Here is a 21,513-nt window from a genome sequence, read left to right on the forward strand (position 1 = left end):
GAAAACTCTGGAATTGCTTTTCCAGGAGAGGATGTTGTCCCAGCTCTCCCGGCAGAGGCCCCACTGCTTGGCAGATCTTCTTGGAAACACTGGTCTCCAGAGCAGCTGTGTCAGCCTGGCTTCTCCAGAAAAGATGGGAAAGCGGCAGGGGCCTCTCTGCTTGCCCAGGGGCCTCTGTGGGGCAGGGGCGCTCCCAGGAGCAGAGCAGGAGACCAAAGCCAGGTAGGGAAGAGGTGTCCATGGCAAAGCAAGGAGGGGAAGAAGAGAAGGGAGGAAAACTAAGATGTGTAAGGAGATTGAAAAGGCGTAATTAAATGACATTCTCTCCGAGGGTAGGTTTTGCTTTTCCAGGGCAGTTTATTTCTGTGTGGGAGGACAGTTGGCTGAAGTGCGAAGACAGTATGGGACATGGTTTTCATTTTCAGAAGATGCTTCTTTCCTAACACCTGGTCCTGGAGCCTTGCCGGAACCCTGCTATTCCTTTTGAGATACAGTTCTGTGTCTATTCTCTTACTGATAATCTATTTCTTTCCCAGCAGTCCTTCCACTGTACCATCACTGCTATGGAGAGGCAAGAAGGAAGACTGTTAAGGGACCTCTCCTCAGGAAAGAGGCATCCGAAGGCCAGAGGAAGGATCCCAGCAGACAGAGAAGGCCGGCAAGAGACAAGAGGTGTGCAGCCGGGTGCAGTGGCTCCCGCCTGTAATCCCAGCGCTTTGGGAGGCCCAGGTGGGAGGCTCACCTGAGGTGAGAAGTTCTCTGGTGACCAGCCTGAGCAAGAATAAGACCCTGTATCTACTAAAAATAGAAAAATTAGCCAAGCATGGTGGTCCATGCCTATAGTCCAGTGCTTCTCAACCTTCCTAATGCCTCCTAATGCCGCAATCCTTTAATATAGTTCCTCAGGTCGTGGTGACCCCCAACCATTAAATAATTTTCCTTGCTACTCTGTAACTATAATTTTGCTACTGTTATGAATTGTAATGTCAATATCTGATATGCCGGATGTATTTTCATTGTTACAAAGGGGTCCCGACCCACAGGTTGAGAACCACTGATACAGTCCCAGCTACTTGGGAGGCTAAGGTGGGAGGATCACTTGAGCCCAACAGTTTGAGGTGACAGTAAACTATGATCATAACACTGAACTCCAGCCTGGGTGACAAAGTAAGACCCTGTCTGTAAAAATAATAATAATAATAATTAATTAATTAAAATTTAAAAGATAACTCAGAAATAACCTTAGTTAAGAAAAAGAGAGATCAGAGAGATGGTGTTTCTGCTCCCCAACTCAAGGTCAAACTTAGGAGGGAGAAAGAAGGAAATATATTGAACAAGAGTTTAAGAAACACCCAGATAGGGAAATAGGATAACTTACCCCTGGGAAATATGAATGTCTTAGAGACAGCCTGTGGTCAGCCCAGCAACAGAAGCTAGCACAGCACCAGGGCAAGCAGCTACCAGGATCTGAGGAAGGTGTCCAGAGGCCAAACTTGCTGAGATTTGCAGACTCCAGGTTGGTGTAGGGAACACATTTGAGGCCTCTAAAGCAAGTGCAGAGAGGCTGAAAGAAATGAAGGATGAAAACAGCCTGAGCTGTGGATAAAGTTGATACAGCCTGGAGAGACTTCCCCTTTGGGGGCCAGATCAGGGACCAGACACAAAACTCAGAAGAACAAGGCAGGATTCCCTTCCCAGGAACCAGACCAGAACAGCCCACAGGTCAGCACAGACCCGTGGCCAGCACAGGTGTGTCTTCTTCCCCCACTACCATAGGACTTGTAAGTTCTGTCTGCACCCAGACAGTTTTGAAACAAAGAAAAAGGTGCAGAGATCCCTTGAGAGAAACTGTCTTGGATATCTGTATATATATTGAGTCTCCAATAAGATTCAAAATAATTGGCTCGGAGCCTGTAGCTGAAGCGGCAAAGGCGCCAGCCATATACCCCAGAGCTGGTGGGTTTAAATCCAGCCCGGGCCTGCCAAACAATATCAATATTACATAGTAATATGAATTACTATGCCAAACAACAATGACAACAACAACTAAAAAATAGCCGGGCATTGTGGCAGGTGCCTGTAGTCCTAGCTACTCAGGAGGCTGAGGCAAGAGAATCACTTAAGCCCAAGAGTTGGAAGTTGCTGTGAGCTGTGACACCACAGCACTCTACCCAGGGCAACAGCTTGAGGCTCTGTCTCAAAAAAAGAAAAAAAAAGAGTCAATATAATTATATAATTAAGAATTAATTTTTAAATTTCAGATTAATATGAGGGTACCCAAAGAGATCAAGTTCAGTGAAAGATCCTGTTTTAAATTAGAAAAGAAGAAATTACATTTAATTGACCAACTAAGTTTTGGGGGGAACTCAAAGATGAAATGCATTGGTCATTTCAGATCATTTTAAGAGCAGCACGTTTTCCTGCACATGTGCAAACAGATTTAGAGTGTACATGTCATTTATATAGATGTTATCTTTGTTGAACGTTACATCAAATCAAGATAGAGTTTATTATTCTAACTTTACAGCTGCAGAACGTGGAGGCCCAGTGATGGCAGAAAGCTTGCCCAAGTTTGAAGTAGCAGAGGGGGTCCCGCGGGGCCATTGCAACTACAAACTACTGAGTCTCCATCCAATATAAGTAAGATTCTGGGGGAAAATTTGGCCATTACAGCTGGAGAGCAGGGTTGTTACTGGTATTTAGTGGGGAGATGACAGGGATGCTGCTAAATATCCTACTATACACAGGATGGTCCCCTCAACAAGGACCTATCTGGCCCAACTGGTCAGTGGTGCCAAGGTGGTGAAACCTCATAACATATCGTGAAAGGATCTGAGGGAGGAAAGTGCATCTCCTCTTTCACACTTGTTAAAAAGCACTAGGACTCAGGGCAGCACCTGTGGCTCAAAGGAGTAGGGTGCAGGCCCCATATGCCGGAGGTGGCGGGTTCAAACCCAGCCCCAGCCAAAAACTGCAAAAAAAAAAAAAAAGCACTGGGACTCAGAGCCACAGTGATTCCACTTTATAAGAGAAAGGCCCAAGTAACAAACAAACTTGCCAGAAACATAGCCTTATTGAAGCTCCATTTCCAAAATGCTGTGGGTGGTGAATGGGTGAGCAGAGGATTAAGAGGAAACTGCTCACCTGGGGTGTACTGGAAGCAGACAGTTTTGAATCTCCCTTCCTATGTGCAACATAATTATTTTCAGTAACGATCATAAAATAAATAATAGTAATGGCCAGAAAAAAATACTTTTTTCTTTTATTGGATGTAATATGAATTACTCTGTCAGTAAAATAAATATAGTAAAACAGGGGAAGAATAGTAGAAGGATACTTTTTAATTACATTTGTGTATTTTCCTTTTATTTATTTAGACAGATTCTCACTATGTCACCCTAGGTAGAGTGCTGTGGTGTCACAGCTCACAGCAACCTCAAACTCTTGGGGTTTGGGAGAATCAAGCGATTCTCTTGCCTCAGCCTCTCAAGTAGCTGGACTACAGGTGTCTACCACAATGCCCGGCTATTTTTAAAGATGAGGTCTCGCTCCGGCTCAGGGTGGTTTTGAACTCCTGAGCTCAGGCAATCCATCTGCCTCGGCCTCCCAGAGTGCTAGGATTACAGGTGTGAGCCACCACTCTGGGCCCTGTGTATTTTCTTTTAAAGGAAAAAAACTTATACCTGCATATTTATCTGTTGTAATAATAATACATTAGTATTACAAATTTCATGTTCATGCCTAAACATCTGTAAATTTGTTAATCACTTTGTCAGAATTGGTCTTTTTTTGCATATTGGTGTTCAGTGGATAGGGCCGCCAGATTTATCAAGCCATTTTCACTTAATAGTTGATTGGAGAAGTTTTTTATTAATTTTAGTTTTGAAATTTTCTTTCACACAAACCAACAGGTTTACAAATAGGAATTTCCACATTTACCCTGTGGACAAGTTTGGCCAGAGATTCATAAAAATCCCATTTTCCAATAAATTCCCTAAATTGCAATAGTGCCTACATCTTTGATTCTCTTCGTGATTTATTCTATTAGCAGCTCTCTAAAGTTTTCACAGTTGAACATGTCCACTGAAATACCATCAGCAAAAATGTCATGATTTCTATTGTTCTTAGTAAAAATCTGAAACACTTTCTTCAGCAAAAAAAGAGAAAATGGCTGAAACATAGAACATGGAAATGTTCATTCTTAAAATCACTGTAGACAATGCGCCCTCTGTTGCCTACACCCAAGGCTCCCTCACCTGGCTGTCTAGGGCTTCCTGGAGGAGGGAGCTTTCCTTGTTCAAGAAAAGCCCGGATCTGTGGGGGAAGGCAGGCGCTCTTGCATCACAGTATTACACGATTAGAAGCTTTTCTTTTTATAGTTTTGTTTTCTTTAAAAAAAAAAAAACTTTGCAAAAAGAATATGAAAAAGAGGAAACCTATTACAGAATAAACCTCACATATCCAATTAGTTAGGGTTATGTTTGGCTGCAACCCCTAGCATCCGGCAACCCCTAGCATCCAGTCTCTGCCCTCAAAGACACTGACATCTTGGTTCGGGGCCTGTAGCTTAGCAGCTAGGGCGCCAGCCACATACACTGAAGCTGGCGGGTTTGAATTCAGCCCTGGACCAACTACAACCAAAAAATAGCTGGGCGTTGTGGTGGGTTCCTGTACTCCCAGCTGCTCGGGAGGCTGAAGCAAGAGAATTGCTTAAGCCCAAGAATTTGAGGTTGCTGTGAGCTGTGATGCCACAGCACTCTACCAAGGGTGACATAGTGAGACTCTGCCTCAAAAAAAAAAAAAAAGAAAGAAAGAAAAAACTCTGATATCTTTGCAGAAGAGGCTAAGTTGTTTTGTTTTTTCCAACAGTTGTTTATTCTGGATTTTTTTTTTTTTTTGCAGTTTTTTTGGCCGGGGCTGGGTTTGAACCCGCCCCCTCCAGCATATGAACCTGGTGCCCTACTCCTTTGAGCCACAGGCGCCGCCCCCAACAGTTGTTTATTTATTTACTTATTCAGACGACTATGAGGGTACACAGGACTAGGTTACATTGTTTGCATTTGTAAGGTAAAGTCCTGGTTGTACTTGTTTTTCACCCAGGAAGGTGCTATATATCCGTGCATTGTACCCTTGGGGCAGGAATTTGCCAAATGGTCTTTCCCCCTCCTCCCTTCTTGAACTTCATTGACTTTTTCTCTGAAGTGAGCATATAGTTGTTAATCTACTAGTTTCAATTTAGTTTTGAGCAGCACATTTGATGCTTGTTTTTCCATTCCTGTGATACTCTACTTAAGAGGATGTTCTTCAAATTTGCTCACATTGTTTCAAAAGACACAAAATCTCCACCTTTTTAATGGCTGAGTAGTATTCCATGATATAATTATACCACAGTGTATTAATCCATTCATGTGCTGAAAGGCATTTGAGTCGTTTCCACATCTTTGCAATTGGGAATTGGGCTACTATAACATTCAAGTGCAGATGTCCTTATGGTAAAATGACCACGGCCATCAGAGCTGTCAGCGTATGAAGTCCAACTATTAAGTTTGTAAACTTGCCACCGTTTACGTTGGCAGCACTGTACAAACAACTTGGTAAGCTTTCATCACCTTGGTATATCAGTGTCTCACAGCTGTGTTCCTGTCAGCAAGTGGCAGTGTCTTGCTGAGTGGAGTTCGTTATTGTTGTTGCATGTTTTTGAGTGCTGTACAACTACGGTTCTGATGGTCATTACAGAAAAAGAGTTCCAAAATTGCTTTGAAGGGTGGACTATTCACTGGCATTGGTGCATAGCACCCCAAGGAATGTACTTTGAAGATGGCCATGGTGATATTCAGCAATGAGGTATGTAGCACTTTTTTTAGGATGAGCTCAAGAACTTACTTGTCAGATCTGGTATTCAACACCACGGCCTGGGAAGTGGGGGATGCTGTGAATGTACATAGCCGTGTGGAACAGTGAGCATGTCACTTTCTGTCTCTAGACCAAGGGTTCTCATCTGAAAAATGAGAGGATACACCAGATGGAGTATATCATCAGAAGCGTCCTCTGACTCAAACATTATCTTGTGATCCTTGAAGTGCTGTGGGGTAGGTTCTGAGAGTGGGCAACAGAGCTTCCTGCTCACACAGACACTGTAGTGAAGGGGTGTCACCACTGTTGTATGTTTACAGGTCACTGCTGGGGCCAGGAAGTCTGGGCTTTTCCTACACCCATCATCTGCCTGGGCCTTGACTTCTCATCCTCACCTTCCCTATAGTCATCCCACCTCTCCTCCACGTCCTCCCACTCACATCCCCACTCCACACACTTGTGCACACACATGGGGTGGGGAGGGAGCAGAGGAGAAAAGGGGAGACAGAAAAGAAGGGGGGAGGAAGGGAAAGGGGAAGAATGAGAGAGACATTGAGAGAGTGACCACTTGGGCACACAAATAGCTCAAAACCACGGTTCCCACTGAGAACTGTGAAACCCGGGGAAGTCTCATCTTTTTCCTGCTGTCCGTCCCACCCTCTCTCGCCTCTGTCTCCTCTTTTACATGCCTTTTCCTGTATTTCTGAGTTTCATCTTCATTCAAAAGAAAGAAAGGCGCTTTGGTCTTCCAAGGACTCCTTTTCATGAAGCATTTCTGTGTGTCTGCTTCCCTCTGTAGTTCTGGGCAGGCGGCGGGGAGTGCAGAGGCCTGAGAGGAGGAAGAAGGGGGAGGTCTGCCATGCTGCCTGGGGCAGAGCTAGATGGTCCGGAACAGCCAGGGGTGTCTGGGGACTATCACGGCAGCCTTGACAAAGGACACACATTTTCTGCCTTCAAAGCTGTGAACAGAAAAGTTAGGAGGAGGCGGCTAAGATTACAGGTGGGGGAGGCTCCTCTCAGGAATGACAGCCAGGTCTCAGATGGACTCAACCAAGAGCTGCTGCTGTCCTCTACAATTCACCAGCTTCCGCCCAGGTAGCGTGTGGAGGAGCAGCAGGCGCAGGCTGGGGATTCAGCAAACTGTCAGAGGCATTTTTTTATTTATTCACAATTAATTCATTATAGCTGAGGGCAGTGGGGTACGTTTGCAGGGGGTGCTGAGGCCCCTGTGAGCTCTTCCCAGCCCAAGAGCACAACACCCCTTCAGGGCCTCAGGGATGACACAGCCCTCTGCAGCATAGACCTCCCTCGACCCTCTGACCTCTGGTGAGGTTTGCTTTCACCGAAGCTGTTTTCTTGTTTATTTTGCCCTGAGGACCTCAGAGGGTTGCCATAAGGGCCCAGATGAAAAGCAGATGAAGGAATGTTCAAGTGTGTGATGCACTCCGTCGTGGTGGGGTCCCTACCTCTCGGGCTGGAATCATTCTCCTTCCTGGAGTACATCCTCATGGGAGAAGGTCATGAGGAGACCCTCCTCTCTCTTTTCTTCCTTCCCCTCATCCCCTTCCCACGTCGTTTGATGCTGTGAAGACGATGGACATAATCGATTACCAGGAAAGAAACCTGGCTTGTGGCCGGGCCTGTGACTCATGCTGGAAGTCCATCATATCCACGTCCAAGGAAAATCATGCAATTCCCAGCCGGCTGGGAACAGAAGGTTCAGCTAACAGGCACTGACTTGTAGTCTTTTATATTCTGGGACTCAGAATTTCTACCTAAGGATAGAACCAGGGCTGCAATCTATTTGAGGGGCAGAGGATGTCACTAGAACTGGAAGCCACCTTAGCAAACCAAGCATCTTACTTTTACTCGAAAGCATGCAAATTTGGGGTGGCTTTGCATTTCTCTGATGATTAAGGATGATGAGCATTTTTTTCATGTGTCTGTAGGCCATGTACCTGTCTTCTCCAGAGAAGTTTCTATCCAAATCTCTTGCCCACAATGAGATGGGATCAATTCTTCTTTTCTTGCTAATACGTTCGAGTTCTCTGTGGATTCTGGTTATCAAACATTTGTCAGAGACATAACCTGCAAATATCTTCTCCCATTCTGAGGGCTATCTGCTTACTTTATGTACTGAGATACCATCTAACTCCACTAAGATTAGCCGACATCACAAAATCCCCAAACTATAGATGTTGGCGTGGATGTGGAGAAAAGGGAACACTTCTACACTGCTGGTGGGAATGCAAATTTATACATTCCTTTTGGAGATTACTCAGGGATCTAAAAATAGACCTGCCATTCGATCCTGCAATTCCTCTACTAGGTATATATCCAGATGACCAAAATCACTTTATAACAAAGATATTTGTACCAGAATGTTTATTGCAGCCCAATTCATAATTGCTAAGTCATGGAAGATGCCCAAGTGCCCATCAATCCACAAATGGATTAATAAATTGTGGTATATGTACACCATGGAATATTGTGCAGCCTTAAAAAAGATGGAGACTTTACCTCTTTCATGTTTACATGGATGGAGCTAGAACATATTCTTCTTAGTAAAGTATCTCAAGAATGGATGAAAAAGTATCCAATGTACTCAGCTTTACTATGAAACCAATATATAACCACCCACACTTCCACATGAAAGCTGTAACCCAACTACAGCCCAAGATGAAGGGGAAAGAGGAGGGGGAGGGGAGGGGGACGATGGTGGAGGGAGGGTAATTGGTTGGACCACACCTATGGTGCATTTTACAAGTGTACATGTCAAATCTACTAAGTGTAGAGTATAAATGTCTTAACACAATAATAAAGAACGTGTGGTGAAGGCTATGCTAACTACTTTGTTGTAAGTATTTCAAAGTGTATATAAAACCAGCACATTGTACCCCATAAATGCATTATTATACACAGCTATGATTTAATAAAAAAATATTGGAGGTGGCTTTTGCAAATTAGCAGTGATTTTGGAGTGCAAAATTTCCTGATGCTTTCACTGCCAATTTACCTTGGGGGTGGAAGATAAAGATGTGGTGATGATTATTACAGGTGAGTCTGATGGTATAGTGTGAGCATTACATGGGAAATTTGCAAACCTAGGATGGAATCCAGGCTCCATCAGCAAATATTTGCTTTCTCTTCGTAAAATTAGAGTAGTAAATGAGAGATTCTCTAAGACTTATTTCTTTTATTTATTTATTTATTTATTTATTTATTTTTTTTTTTTTTTGTGGTTTTTGGCCGGGGCTGGGTTTGAACCCGCCACCTCCGACATATGGGACCGGAGCCCTACTCCTTGAGCCACAGGCGCCGCCCCAAGACTTATTTCTTAATCCATTTGCTATCTTTTCTTTTTAGTATAGAAACTTTGCACATGAATCCAACCTAAAGGACAAAGGTGACAAATGGTCTCATCCTGTCTTTTGTGTTACTCATTTGCTCTTCGAAGGCCAGAAGGAAGACACTGATCCCTAGCCACTTCCTTCCAGAGGCTTCTTATCTATCGCCTGCAAGGTCCAGGGAGAGGAGAGGAGAGGGGATGGGGCAGTAGGAGGGAAGAAACTCACCCCTGTAGAGAGTCTAATATTCCAGGCTGCTGGGTGCTTCATGTTATCTTGCTGAGTGCAAAGAACATTCAGAAAGATTGAGGGTAACATTACCAGCTAACGAGGGCTACCCTGGAATGGATGCCCAATAAATATCTATTCCTTAAATAAACAGATGTCAGAGACAGAGTCTGAATCCAGCTTTAATTCTACTCCAAAGTTCATGCTATTTTCACGCTGCATCCTCAAGTCCAGCTTGGAAAGGAAGGACCGGCCTTCTCTAATCAACCTCTGGTAAGTTTGATCCACAAAGATGCCATTCAGGAGAGACTCTTTTGAGACCATACACCAAATTACCAGGGATGGCTTTGTACTCCCAGTCTGTCTGTGAAGGACCCTGAAAGGTATTTGGGTTGATTCCAACCAAAGGAAATTTTAATAAGCAAGTATCTGGTGGCACCTGTGTTTTCAAGGCACAGATGCTTACTGGAGCCAGCCCACAGAAAGATGGGGTGGGGGGGTTAATTATAATACGAGAGAATCCAAGGGAAGCTGAACAATCAGATGTCGGGAAGGCCAAAAATCAAGAAAGTCCAAGGACTTGGAAGGATTGCAAGGATCTTTGCAATCACTCCCTCATGGGCTCACCTAGGCCCTCCTTGTCCTTTAGAGAAGGACTTTGCAAACTGCAGTGTGCTCAGAAATCATCGGGACATAGTGTTAAGATGAAGAGTGTGGTTCAGGAGTCAGAGATGGGACCTAAGATCCTACCTTTCTGAGAAGCTTCCTGGTGCTGCTACTGTTGCTGAACTGTGGACCACATTTGGAGTAGCAAGAACTGAGATGGTGTAGAATCTGTAGATCCTTTGGATAGTATAGACATTTTAACATTGTTGATTCTTCCCAGCCATGAGCATGGTATGTTCTTCCATCTGTTAACATCCTCTGCTGTTTCTTTCCTCAGCGTTTCCTAGTTCTCTCTGTGAGATCCTTTACATCCTTTGTTAAGTAAATTCCAGGGTATTTCATTTTCTCTGGTGCTACTGTCAAGGGCACCATGCCTTTGACTTAATTCGCAGCTTTCCTGGAGTTGGCATATAGGAAGCTTACTGATTTGTGAACACTGATTTTATATCCTGAGATGCTGCTGTAGTTCTTGATATTTCCAGGAGTCTCATGGTTAAGTCCTTGGGATTTTCTAAGTATAATATCATATCATCATCAAAGAGTGATAGTTTCATCTCCCCTTTCCCCATATGGGTACCTTTAATATCTTTCTCTTGTCTGATTGCATTGGCTAAGACGTACAGAACTATGCTGAGTATCAGTGGCAATAGTGGGCGTCTTTATCTGGCTCCAGTTCTAAGCAAAAATGCTTTCAGTCTTTCTCCTTCTTGTACTATTCAATGAATAGTGTGGAGCTTACGATCTAGCATTATCAGAAATTACTGACAGTGCCATACTTTGCCTGATGGTCATTAACTGATTTCAAAATAAGATGCATAATTAAAATATAAAAAAGAAAAAAACCCTGAGATCACAAATGCATAAGCTGCAATTGAAATTACATGGGGAAATTTTTAAACTACTGATGCCCAGATTCAACCTCTCACATCCCCAAGTTTGATCCATACTTGGTTTGAGGTGTGACCTGGGATTCAGGAGTTGTGATTCTGATGAGCAGCAAAGCTTAAGAGCCATGGCCTCAGATCAAATTCTAGGCCCCAAATTCTAGAGCAGCCCCCACAGGGCTGGGGGTCCCTCCTGGTTCCACAGGGCTGGGGGTCCCTCCTGGTTCAGGCAGTTGTGGATGGAAGTGAGGCTCACAAGGTCTGAGCACATCAGCCACACTGAGGCATGTCTAGGACGGTGGGTGGGCAGGAAGGGGGAGCAGGCGGGTGAGCAAGGACCAGCATCTCTGGAACTGGGATGGGGTTGGCACCCAAAACACTGGGGCTCAAATCCCAGGATTACCACTTCCTAGTCACATGTTGTGCTCCAGAAATTCTGACTTCAGAACCGTTTGAGCTTCAGTTTCTTTCACTAAATGGTGAAAGCTACAATCTCTGACCCACATCCCTTGCAACCAGGCAGGTGTGGAGCTGACTAATCTGGGAGACCTTTCTAAAGAAAGCAGGCTGGTGTTCCACCGCCAGTGGACCCAGTATGGCTACTTTTACAGACTCCTCCATGCATCCCTCTCCGTGAAGCACAGGTTGACTGAGACTGTGTGAATGAAACTTCAGAGCTGGCCTCCACTCCTCTACCAAATCCTGTAGATTCAACCTCCCGAAACAGCTCTCCAATCTACGCATCCATCTCATCCTTGGAGATGTATTCAAAGATTGCAACTCTTCCTGATTCCTTGCAGTCCATCTTCCACGTAGCTGCCAGCATAATCTTTCTAATATAGGAATCTCTTTATGCTGTTCTCCCAGTCTAAGTCCAAAGGCCTTAGAGCAGCGTGCAGACGTGTTGATGGTCTGACTGTACTTCATTCCCCACCCCACCCCACATAGTCTATGTGCCAACCATGCTGTTGTCCATGGAAGTGCTCTGTCCTCTCTCATCTCCGTGCTGCCACCTGGAATGTCCCTCCCCGTCTCTTCCTCACAAGCTCCTGCTCATCCTCACTCAGCTCAGCCATCACCTTCCTTCTGGGGCCTCCCCAGATCTAACACCCTTTCAGGCTTCCCATCAAAGCTATAAGGGAAGCTTGGGGTCAGTTTTATTCTATAGGTTTGAAGAGACATTTCAAAAGATGAAAAAGAATGCCTAAAGAAAGTTACCAAAAAAAAAATGTCATTCTATCTCTGGGAATGTAATTCATTTGGAGACAAATTGAACATCCTAATTTGAGGCCTTTCAAAAATGTCACACCTGGCCAAATGACGCTTGTGCTCTGTCACCTCCCATCCACCTTACTCTCCTGCCCTGATTTAAAATCCAGCAAGGTACACATCTGCCGGTGCACCAAGTATATTCAAGGGATATGTTTGCATGGGCAAGTTTAACGAACTTTCTAGATCCTCAACTTCTTTGTGCATGTTTTCTTAAAATTGACCTGCCTGAGAAAGTGCTTGCTGCTGAGGCCTCAGCCTGGTTGTTTTTTCCTTTCCCCGCTTTTATAATTGTATTTCATCTGCTACAAAGACAGGCATACTTCCCACCCATCCTAAATCTCACTGGTGTTCTGAGCTCCAATTCCAGATTTAAAAAATGTCTGTCTCAAACAAAGAGACAAGAAAGTTTGCTATCTGTGAAGCCTTTTTTTGTATTTCAGTGTTTTTGGGTTTTTTTTGGATTAAGATTCCACAACCACCCCCATCCATCCTCCCAGATTTGCAGTACCGTTAAAAAAAATTTTTTTAAGCACAATAGTTATTTATAAACATATTAATATACACGTGTGGATGTCGTTGTTTGCATACTAGTAATCAAGGTCACCATAACTCATACCTACAGAAAAATTTGTAAACTTTATGAGCCTTATGTTTAGAGAAAATAAAACAATTCTAGCCTATAGGTATTGTTTTATGGCTGAGAAATATGATGGAGGGGCAAGGTAAGACTTTCAAGCATAAAAATATATTACCTGAGAAGCAAATTCAATGAGGGGACATAGAATGGAAATACTGGTTTTGAGGAAAAAGAGAAATGACATACAAATTCCAGCTGCATTTTTCAAATGGATATTGGTAGGTATCAAATCACTGGGGTTTTTACAGTTCTTTGGATATATTAATTGTAATTTTTAAAAAAAATTTTTTGGGGGGGTCATTGAAGGCACAAAGAATTAGGTTGCACCGATTGCATGTTAGATAAAGCCCCTCTTATAATTGTGTCCCACCCTCAGGGGGTGTGTCATACACATGACTCCCACTCCCTCCCTCCTTCCCCTCCCCGCTCCCTCATTTCCCTCCCCCACCTGTATGAGCTCATCTACTGCCTTCAAAGTTAGAATTGAGTATATCGGATGCTTGCTTCTCCATTCTTATGATGCTTTACTAAGAATGTCTTCCACCTCCATCAAGGTTAATACAAAAGATGATGTAAAGTCTCCAGATCATCGTTTTGTTTTAAATGTCAATATTTAGAGCAGCTATTACGTCCTTTGTAACTATTCAAACTTGTGATGAAACATTTTAGATGTCAATTTTATAACGTACAATGTGGATTCATGGTTTAAACAGTTTTAGGGAGTACATGAACAACAACAAAAGAATGGAAGACCCGTGCCCTGAGAAATGTGAGGCCCATCTCTAGGTGACTACCGAGTATCTGGGGTGGGGGTGGGGCGGCTGAGTGGCCAGGGAGAGAATCTGAGCTTGGAGAGGATGAAGAGTAGGGAAGCTCATCTGGATGTAGAAGCTGATCCCCCTGAGGGCAGCTGGACAGCTCTGGACAGTGTTCCAATGCTGGACAACTTGAAACACGAGGTAGGTATAGGTCGTAATGTTCTCAAGATCCCACCGAGCAGGCTGAGCAGAACCAGGCTGGGGTGGGGGGTGGGGTTGTTCACAAGCTGGGCAAACGTCAAAGTCACGTGCATAAGAGGTGATGAACCCACAAGAATGGAGAAGCATGAATCCTATGTACTCAATCTTGATATGAGGACAATTAATGACAATTAAGGTTATGGGGGGGGAAGCAGAAAGAGGGAGGGAGGGAGGGGGGTGGGGCCTTAGTGTGTGTCACACTTTATGGGGGCAAGACATGATTGCAAGAGGGACTTTACCTAACAATTGCAATCAGTGTAACTGGCTTATTGTACCCTCAATGAATCCCCAACAATAAAAAAAAAGAAAAAAAAAAAAAAAAGAGGTGATGAACCTGGATTCCAACTAGAAGCCAGAGTCTGGCAAAGATGTTAGAACTCAAATAAGGACACTGGGCTTCAGAAGAAGGCTCTCCTATTAGGGCAGTAGAAAAACTAACCCATAAAAACTAACCCTCCGTGGTTTGACTCAGAGAAATGTTGTCTTCCCTTCTGTAACAGTTCTGTGACTTGGGGGCCTGGGTTCCTTCCTGCGTAGTCTCCATTTTCTCCACCTTGCATCAGGTGCAATGTTTATTGGCCTGTGTGGTCACTATGGCTTGTATCCCACTGGACAGAACTGTCGCATTCCCACACTAAATGCAAGGAAGGCTGGACAAGGTGGTGTCGGTTGTGTCCACAAGGAATGAACATGGGTTTGCTAAACCTCCCACACTCCCCTGTCAAATTCTGGAGTCAGGCTTCAGTCTAGGTCTCAATTCTGATTAATCTCCATAAGCCTGCTTCTTCACCAGCAAAACACGGATAATAACAGTACCTGTTTTGTAGCGAAAGGGTCACATGAGCTGAGGAAGGTACAGGTTTAGGGCTCGATGACGGCTCTTCACAGTGGCTCCTGTGCCAGGCTTTTGCAGGATGAGACATTGTCCGAGACAGAGGGCTTCAGACCCAAGTTTTCACTGACTCAAAGACCAGAGGGCTTCAGACGCTTACTACCCTTGATGGGACCTTTCTCCTCTAAAAAGTTCTTTTGATGTATTACCAAGAGGCCATTTCCTGACCACGAGAGATTGCAATAATTCTCACCCAGTTCCTGGCTGAAGATGTCCAAAGAGACTTCAAGGCCACTGATTTTCAAAGAGGGAATTGAATTCATATGCTTTGAAGAGAAGGGATTATTGGTTGAGTGGTTAGTGATGTTTTAAATGTGGATGAAAGAGCCGCCCTGCACAGGCAGCATGTGACAGGCCCACAGAGTCTGAGGGCTTGAGCATGATTGGGAGTCCACAGTGTTTGCCTTTATGACATCATGGAGTCCAAATACTCTCCAGCTGTGAAAAGTCATTTCCTCTAAGAGATGTGGAAGAGGCCAAAAATACAATTGGTTGCCCCCAAAGAATCTTAACCTACAAATATGCAATCAGCTGTCCCCAAATGATCTCAAAGGCACTATACTTTTCTGAGAAAGGTGTCTGATGATGAAAATAAAGCTGAACCCTGACGTGTAATGGATCCATCTAAATTGGAAGGCGCCACTATGTGATGGGTGCCCTGACCTTGGACACAAGCTGGTGGTAGTTTATGATCCAAGTCAGACCATGAAAGGACATCTCTAGGAGGGTATCCCGATTCCCTCACATCAGCCACCCTGCTCCATACTATGAACGAGGGATTGTTTCTTGTCCTCTTTGAGGGATCAAATGGTCTCAAATATTGAACTGGAAAGAGTGTCCCAGGAATACATTCCACGTCCCTGGTCCCATGCAGTTGGTTACCGAGGGCCGTGATGTGCCAGGAACCGGCCATTTGTTATTCTCCCGATACCCCTCAATGTTTAGAAGCTGCTCAAGGTCACATACCTGCTAGGTGACAGATTTGAATGCAGAATTGTGTTCCTCACCATGAAGCTCCCTTCTCGCTAGGCCAGAGCTGCGGAGCCCCTGGGCCTGGGCAACACTGCTGTACACCAGCCTTCTTACCAATCAGGAGTTTTAGTCCATCTTCCCTCACAAATTCATTTAGGGAAAGGAGGGAAAAGCTATGAATCTTCTGGACAGCAAAATAAATATATGTTTCTGTGCAAGGAAGTTGCAGATAATTTCAGGGAATTTTGGAATATCTGAAGCTACTGCATGGATCCCCCCAAGGGTCATGAACTCAAACTTAGAGTCAAGTCTGTACATCCTTGATTGCAATTACTCGGCCACATAGGGGAGTTAGCAGAAAGCATTTAAAAATTCAGATTTCTGAGCTCCACCCCAGATCTACTGATTCCGAGTTGCTGGATCTATACTCCTTTAATATGTCCCACATTACATTTATATATCCAACATGAAAACAGTTCCTGGACTGCCTTTTGGGAACCACCCCTCTCAATGATGTCCGTTCAGCAGATCAGAATTCATCTCAGCCACTGCTACCTACCTTAACATTAGGTAAGCTGTCTAACCCCCAACCTTCAGTTTTCTGTTCTGTAAATGAGGACAACAGTTGTCACTACCTTGTAGGGTTGATATGGGAGTAAATAAAATATTCCAAGTAGGTGTTTAGTACAGTGTCTGGCACATAAACACTCAATAAATGTTAATTTATTACTAATTATATACTAGCATCATTTTATCATCTATCCAATTAGCCTCTGTAAATGGTCTCTTGGTTACTGAGGTATGAACAGAATCCAACTCCTAGCTAACTGTTAACAAAAATACATGAAAGAAAGGAAAAAAATTCAAAGTTTATTAAACATTAAGAATCACAGACAGATAAAGGTTTGGACTTTAATAGCATAAATACCACCAATATCATGGTGTACAATTAAACTAACCTTATGTCAACTTGTACCTGTGTCATAGATGCAATCTTTGTGGTGTTGCCAAAAGGATAATAGATTATTGTTAGGTTTGGTAAGGTGCTCAAAAATTAAAGATTTTATGTCACCATAAATAGTCACGCAAACACACACACACACACACACTCCCGTACACACACTCAGCCCCCTGCAAAACATATTGACTTTAGTTGCTAAATCTGGTTCATATAAGGCTTTATTCATTGTTTAAATGACATCATTAACTGTAGAAAAACCATGGAGGAGACCTTGGTTTCAAAAGCCCTTGGCAGGAAGAGAAGCAGACTGGGGCAGAAGGTGCCCGCCTTGTGGAGGGCAGAATATCTAGTCTTAGGCACCTGTAGGGTGCTGCCCCCAGCGCTAAATCCAGGTCTCCACCCACCACACATATAACCAAGGCTGCCTGCCTTGCAATCGCTCTCACCAACGATGGTGAAGTTTTGAGTTTTCCTAAAAAGAACATCAGTGGAAAATTGGATGAATTACCAGAGAAGGCAAAGTATAACTTTGCATTTTATAGAATATCTGTTGTTTTAACCTGGGGCACGGGGGAGGGCGCCACTTACAATTCTTCTTGGCTCTTCTGAAAACAGACCCTTGACATTCTGCATGTACATTGGGAAGTATTGTTGAGTTTCTCCACAAAACCAGTGGGTGAGAAGGAACCTCTGGGTTCTCTAGTTCAGCTTCCCACCCACTTGATGTCAAGAATTCCATCCGCACTATCCTCGAACAAACGGTCCTTTTGTTTGGAGGGAGGGTTCCACGGAGCCCTGTTGTGTTGAAGACAAAAGGCCTGTCACATTCTTGCCTAATGGGGTTTCTGTATGGTCCACAGTGGCCACTTTCTCAAGAAGAGGTGCTCATTTATAGCCTTCCCGTCCCCTAACCACCTTCTCAAGGTATAGTACCAACAGAAAGATAGGGGAGTCAATTTTTGCCTTTGCCAAAATAGGAAAACCATAATAGGACCCAACCAGGAAGTCCTATGCTGCTCATTCCAAATTGTGTCTACATGATGTCAGCACTATATGACTGGGATTCATTTTTAATAGCCAAATCATTAATCTCTGGAAGATGCATAAGATAAAAAGTGAAACATGATAATAGAACTCTTATAAGAGCTGCAGTCTACAGGCTCTTGCTGCCCTGGGTGGGCCCACGTCCCCGCCTGTCAGGAGGTGGCTTCCCACTCATACGTCTGCCCCACCTCCTAGTAACTGCCATGGACACATGGGCAGCCAGTCCAGGAGTGGTGTTCACGTGTGTGTGTCACCTGCATATAAGGCACCTGTACAGACTCCCAAGTGTTTAAATATTTAAGACGAGGTAGGTTTCTGAAAACCTTTCCTGGCACACAGTAAAGTAAGTTTCATTATGATCTTTTTATTTCTTCTGCAGAAAACATTCGTGATACTCATTTGACATAAACATCTAATTCCAGGACAGACCAGTGCTCAAATATCATGTTTTGTTTTGCAGCTACCATTTGCTACTGCCATAAATTTGGATGGCCCATGGCACGATCCTTCAACACTTTTCCACAGAAAGACATAATGATTTTAATGACTACTGCCATTTAACAAGGCCACAATTAGCCTCTTTGCCTGTAAAAAGGCCAACTCTACGTCCACTTGGGTCTCTCACTGAATATCTCTTATTCCATTCTGCTTAAGATTGCCAAAGGGTTTTGTCTTTGTAAAATTATTCACTTGAACAAGGCATTCCCATTCCAGCACTCCCCCACCTCCTGCTATTATCTGTAGCCTGGAACAAAATGAATTCCTCAGAGGAATATCCTACTGGTCCACTTTTCCAAGACTGTGACCCTATGAGAGAAGCGTTGCTGATGGACTGACACTGACAAGGAGACCACCAACTTATTAACAAATGAGATATGCTGGGGGCAGGAATCTAGAAAATCCCCTCCAGGAAGGGTATTTCAATCTAGCACAGAATGTCTCTTTGCCCTAATAGCAGAACTCTCTTGGCGTTATACAACTGAAGTGAAACAAAAGAACAATCATCTTTAAAGTCAAAACATCTCCTAAATTGCCAAGCATAGGCACAGCACTGACATCAGCTCATCATGCGTGAGAGGCACGGGCCCCCAGACAAGAGCAGAACTGTCTGGGGCACTGGCAGGGATGCTCATGCCAAGAACTCAGAATTTTGAAGTGAACATTTTTGTGGCAGATGCTTTTCCTAAAAAACACTGTATCATCCAATAAATATTTGACTAAAATCCATTTTGTGCTTTTGGGTGATGTTAACTGACTCCTTTCTGAGGCCTCATAGAAAACAAGAAAGTTCCCTACGTATTGCAGAGCAGGATTCGTCATGGCAAACTTCGATGCTGTCATAAAATTTTAATTTAAAGCAGAAAACGTGATGTGTCAGCGATAGGCTTAAAATATTAAACACTTCATAAAACCCCCAAGCACTCCTTCTCTGTACAACATTGGTGAATATATATCTTTGCTATATAATTTTAAAACATGGAATAGTTCTCCTTTTCTCTTTTCTATATATAATATATGTCTTCCAAAATACATTGTCAGTATTTATATCTGAAAAATACTGTACAAAAAAGAACTTCCTATAATTACTCTGTATAAACATTAGACAATTTAATAATCTCTCCTTTTGGTCTATAGTAAACATTTAAATTGATTGGATTTAACCACAGTTTGTGACAACACCATCCCCTTCTGAGATACACCAGTGTCTTTTACATTCATTTTTTCAGAAGTCCACTGTATAAGAGCACATACATTCAAAAGCAAACAGAGAAGAAAAAAACATAAGCGCCGGGATCATTCATTTATGAGGCATTCAAAAGTGACACCACTAGGAAAAGGGGTCTTACAAAACATCAGCTTAACTGATTTTTTTTTTAAACAGCAAAGTATAATTCACAAAAATATATATATAACCCCCCCAAAATGGGAAAACTGAATCTTAAGGAAATGACTTGTTTTTGAATATCAAGAGGGATATGGAAAAAGTTAACTAGAAAAGTGGAGCTGGGAGGGGTTGGGGGGAGGGGAGAGACAGCAAAACTGAACATATCAACGTCAAAGGCAAGTCCAAGACGCATTTTTTTGGCTCATGTACTGGTGAAGTTAACCCCTCATTCTTAGACCTCCCATTTCCCTCTGCTTCCTTATCCTAGGGATGTTCTGGTCATGCTCAAATGCATTACTTTAATTTTTGTTTTTTAAAAGACAGTGAAATTCTTAGGTAGGGAAAATATCCTACGTCCACTAGTAATACTCAGGCAGCATGCTCTAGCGTACAATAGGATTATTGCTTTAGTACAGACAGTGCAAAAACACACTCTGTGTTCTATAATAGTACTCTTACTTATCTGGGGTTGGTAGAATTGAAAAGGAAACTTAGTAGAAACAGCGGCAAGTAAATATGGGATCTAATAAATCTAAACAGCACTTTAAATTTGAAGACAATTATCACCAAACCGGAACAGAAGAGGAAAGCAACCTATAGAGGAACAGGGCTGCAGTGTAGTGCTAAGTTATCCCGTGCACCTTATTAGCATGGGAACTTACAGACTAAACAGAAACGAGAGCTTGCACTCTTAGAAACTGACATCCACTATTTTACCAGGGCCCTTCTTGGGGAATCCAAGCAGAGAGTCCCGGAAGAAGAGGTAAGCTCAAACACGAAGCAACGTGGAAAGGGCAGAGCGAAGAAGGGTGAGGGCTCCAAAGTCTAGTAAAAACATGGCACCTTTCTTTTTTTGGAACTAAAAGACGGTGAGAGGGCTACCTTAAAATGGCAAGTGCAAAGGTACGCACACACCGCTGACCACACACATGAGCACGGCACGCACACGCACACACACAGATGCACACCGAGATGGGAGTGGGTTGTGTTGATGCCTCTGGTAAAGTGCTGATGTCAGAAAGGTTGGTTTGGGTGTGGTGCTATCAGACAGGAAACAAACCGTCCATCTATTCAGAAGCCAGCCCACAAAAATGCCGTGCTACAGGGGCCCATGCCTGGCCTCGTACTTGGCAAGTATGTTCTTGCATTTGCCCAGCTCCTTCCTCAAGTCAGCCACCTCCTGGCGGAGGGCCGAGTTCTCCTTCTCCAGGAACGAGGCCCGGATGGCGATCTGGTTCTCCTTCAGCCGCCGGGCGTCGCGGGAGCGCTTGGCCGCCATGTTGTTCTTTCTGCGCCTTGCCCAGTACTTGTCATCCTGCTCATTAGTTACAGAAGGAAAAAGAAACAAGATATTAGATTTCAGCAAAGCTGAGTGTCAGCCAGGGCGCTGGCAGCCTCCACGGTTGGGCTGAGGCACCAGCCCAGTTCCTCCACTGTGTCCCCTTCCTTTACAGGCTCTGCGTGTCAGAGAGAATGGTCCAGGAGCTGCGGCTTCCTTCCTGGAGCAGGGACCAACCTGTCCCAACAGGTCCCTACTCTCTGCCCACAGCAGAGTACGCGTCTAACAAGGGAGAAATCACAGGCTGAAGGAAAGCAAGAGGCTTGCCTCACACCTTAAATCACCTTCCAACTTTCTCTACTCTCCTTGCTTAAGATTATATTTTGAGAACCTTTTCCTTCTATGGGCCCTCACATGCTTTTTTTGATGTAAGCTGGTACGACATTTTTGGAAGGCAATTTGGCAGTATCTATCAACCATTTAAATGCCTTACTATTGCGACTCTTCTAGGACTGAACCCCACAGCTGTCTTCATACATGTCCACACAGAGGCACTAAATGTTGACAGCAACAT

General features: G+C 43.8%; 2 protein-coding genes across 4 annotated transcripts in view; one reads left to right on the plus strand and one right to left on the minus strand.

Moving 5' to 3' along the window:
- Window positions 1-4,324, plus strand: part of MMD (monocyte to macrophage differentiation associated) — a 74,075-nt gene extending 69,751 nt beyond the window's left edge. The window contains exons 7-8 of the mRNA XM_053569254.1: window positions 537-747; window positions 2,528-4,324. Of these exons, the coding sequence (XP_053425229.1) occupies window positions 537-746 (210 nt within the window). The 3' untranslated portion in view covers window position 747; window positions 2,528-4,324. The remainder of the gene's footprint in view (window positions 1-536; window positions 748-2,527) is intronic.
- A 12,295-nt stretch (window positions 4,325-16,619) lies between these two features.
- HLF (HLF transcription factor, PAR bZIP family member) overlaps window positions 16,620-21,513 on the minus strand; it is a 65,527-nt gene continuing 60,633 nt past the window's right edge. The window contains exons 4-5 of one of the 3 annotated variants that reach the window (XM_053568787.1): window positions 20,788-20,975; window positions 16,620-17,526 (exon numbers count right to left, since the gene is read on the minus strand). In XM_053568787.1, the coding sequence (XP_053424762.1) occupies window positions 17,436-17,526; window positions 20,788-20,975 (279 nt within the window). In that variant the 3' untranslated portion in view covers window positions 16,620-17,435. Of the gene's footprint in view, window positions 20,979-21,513 lie in introns of all 3 variants that reach the window. The other 2 variants (XM_053568786.1, XM_053568788.1) reach the window with 2 other exon arrangements.

Source organism: Nycticebus coucang, chromosome 18, assembly GCF_027406575.1.
Source record: "Nycticebus coucang isolate mNycCou1 chromosome 18, mNycCou1.pri, whole genome shotgun sequence".
Taxonomy (NCBI): Eukaryota; Metazoa; Chordata; class Mammalia; order Primates; family Lorisidae; genus Nycticebus; species Nycticebus coucang.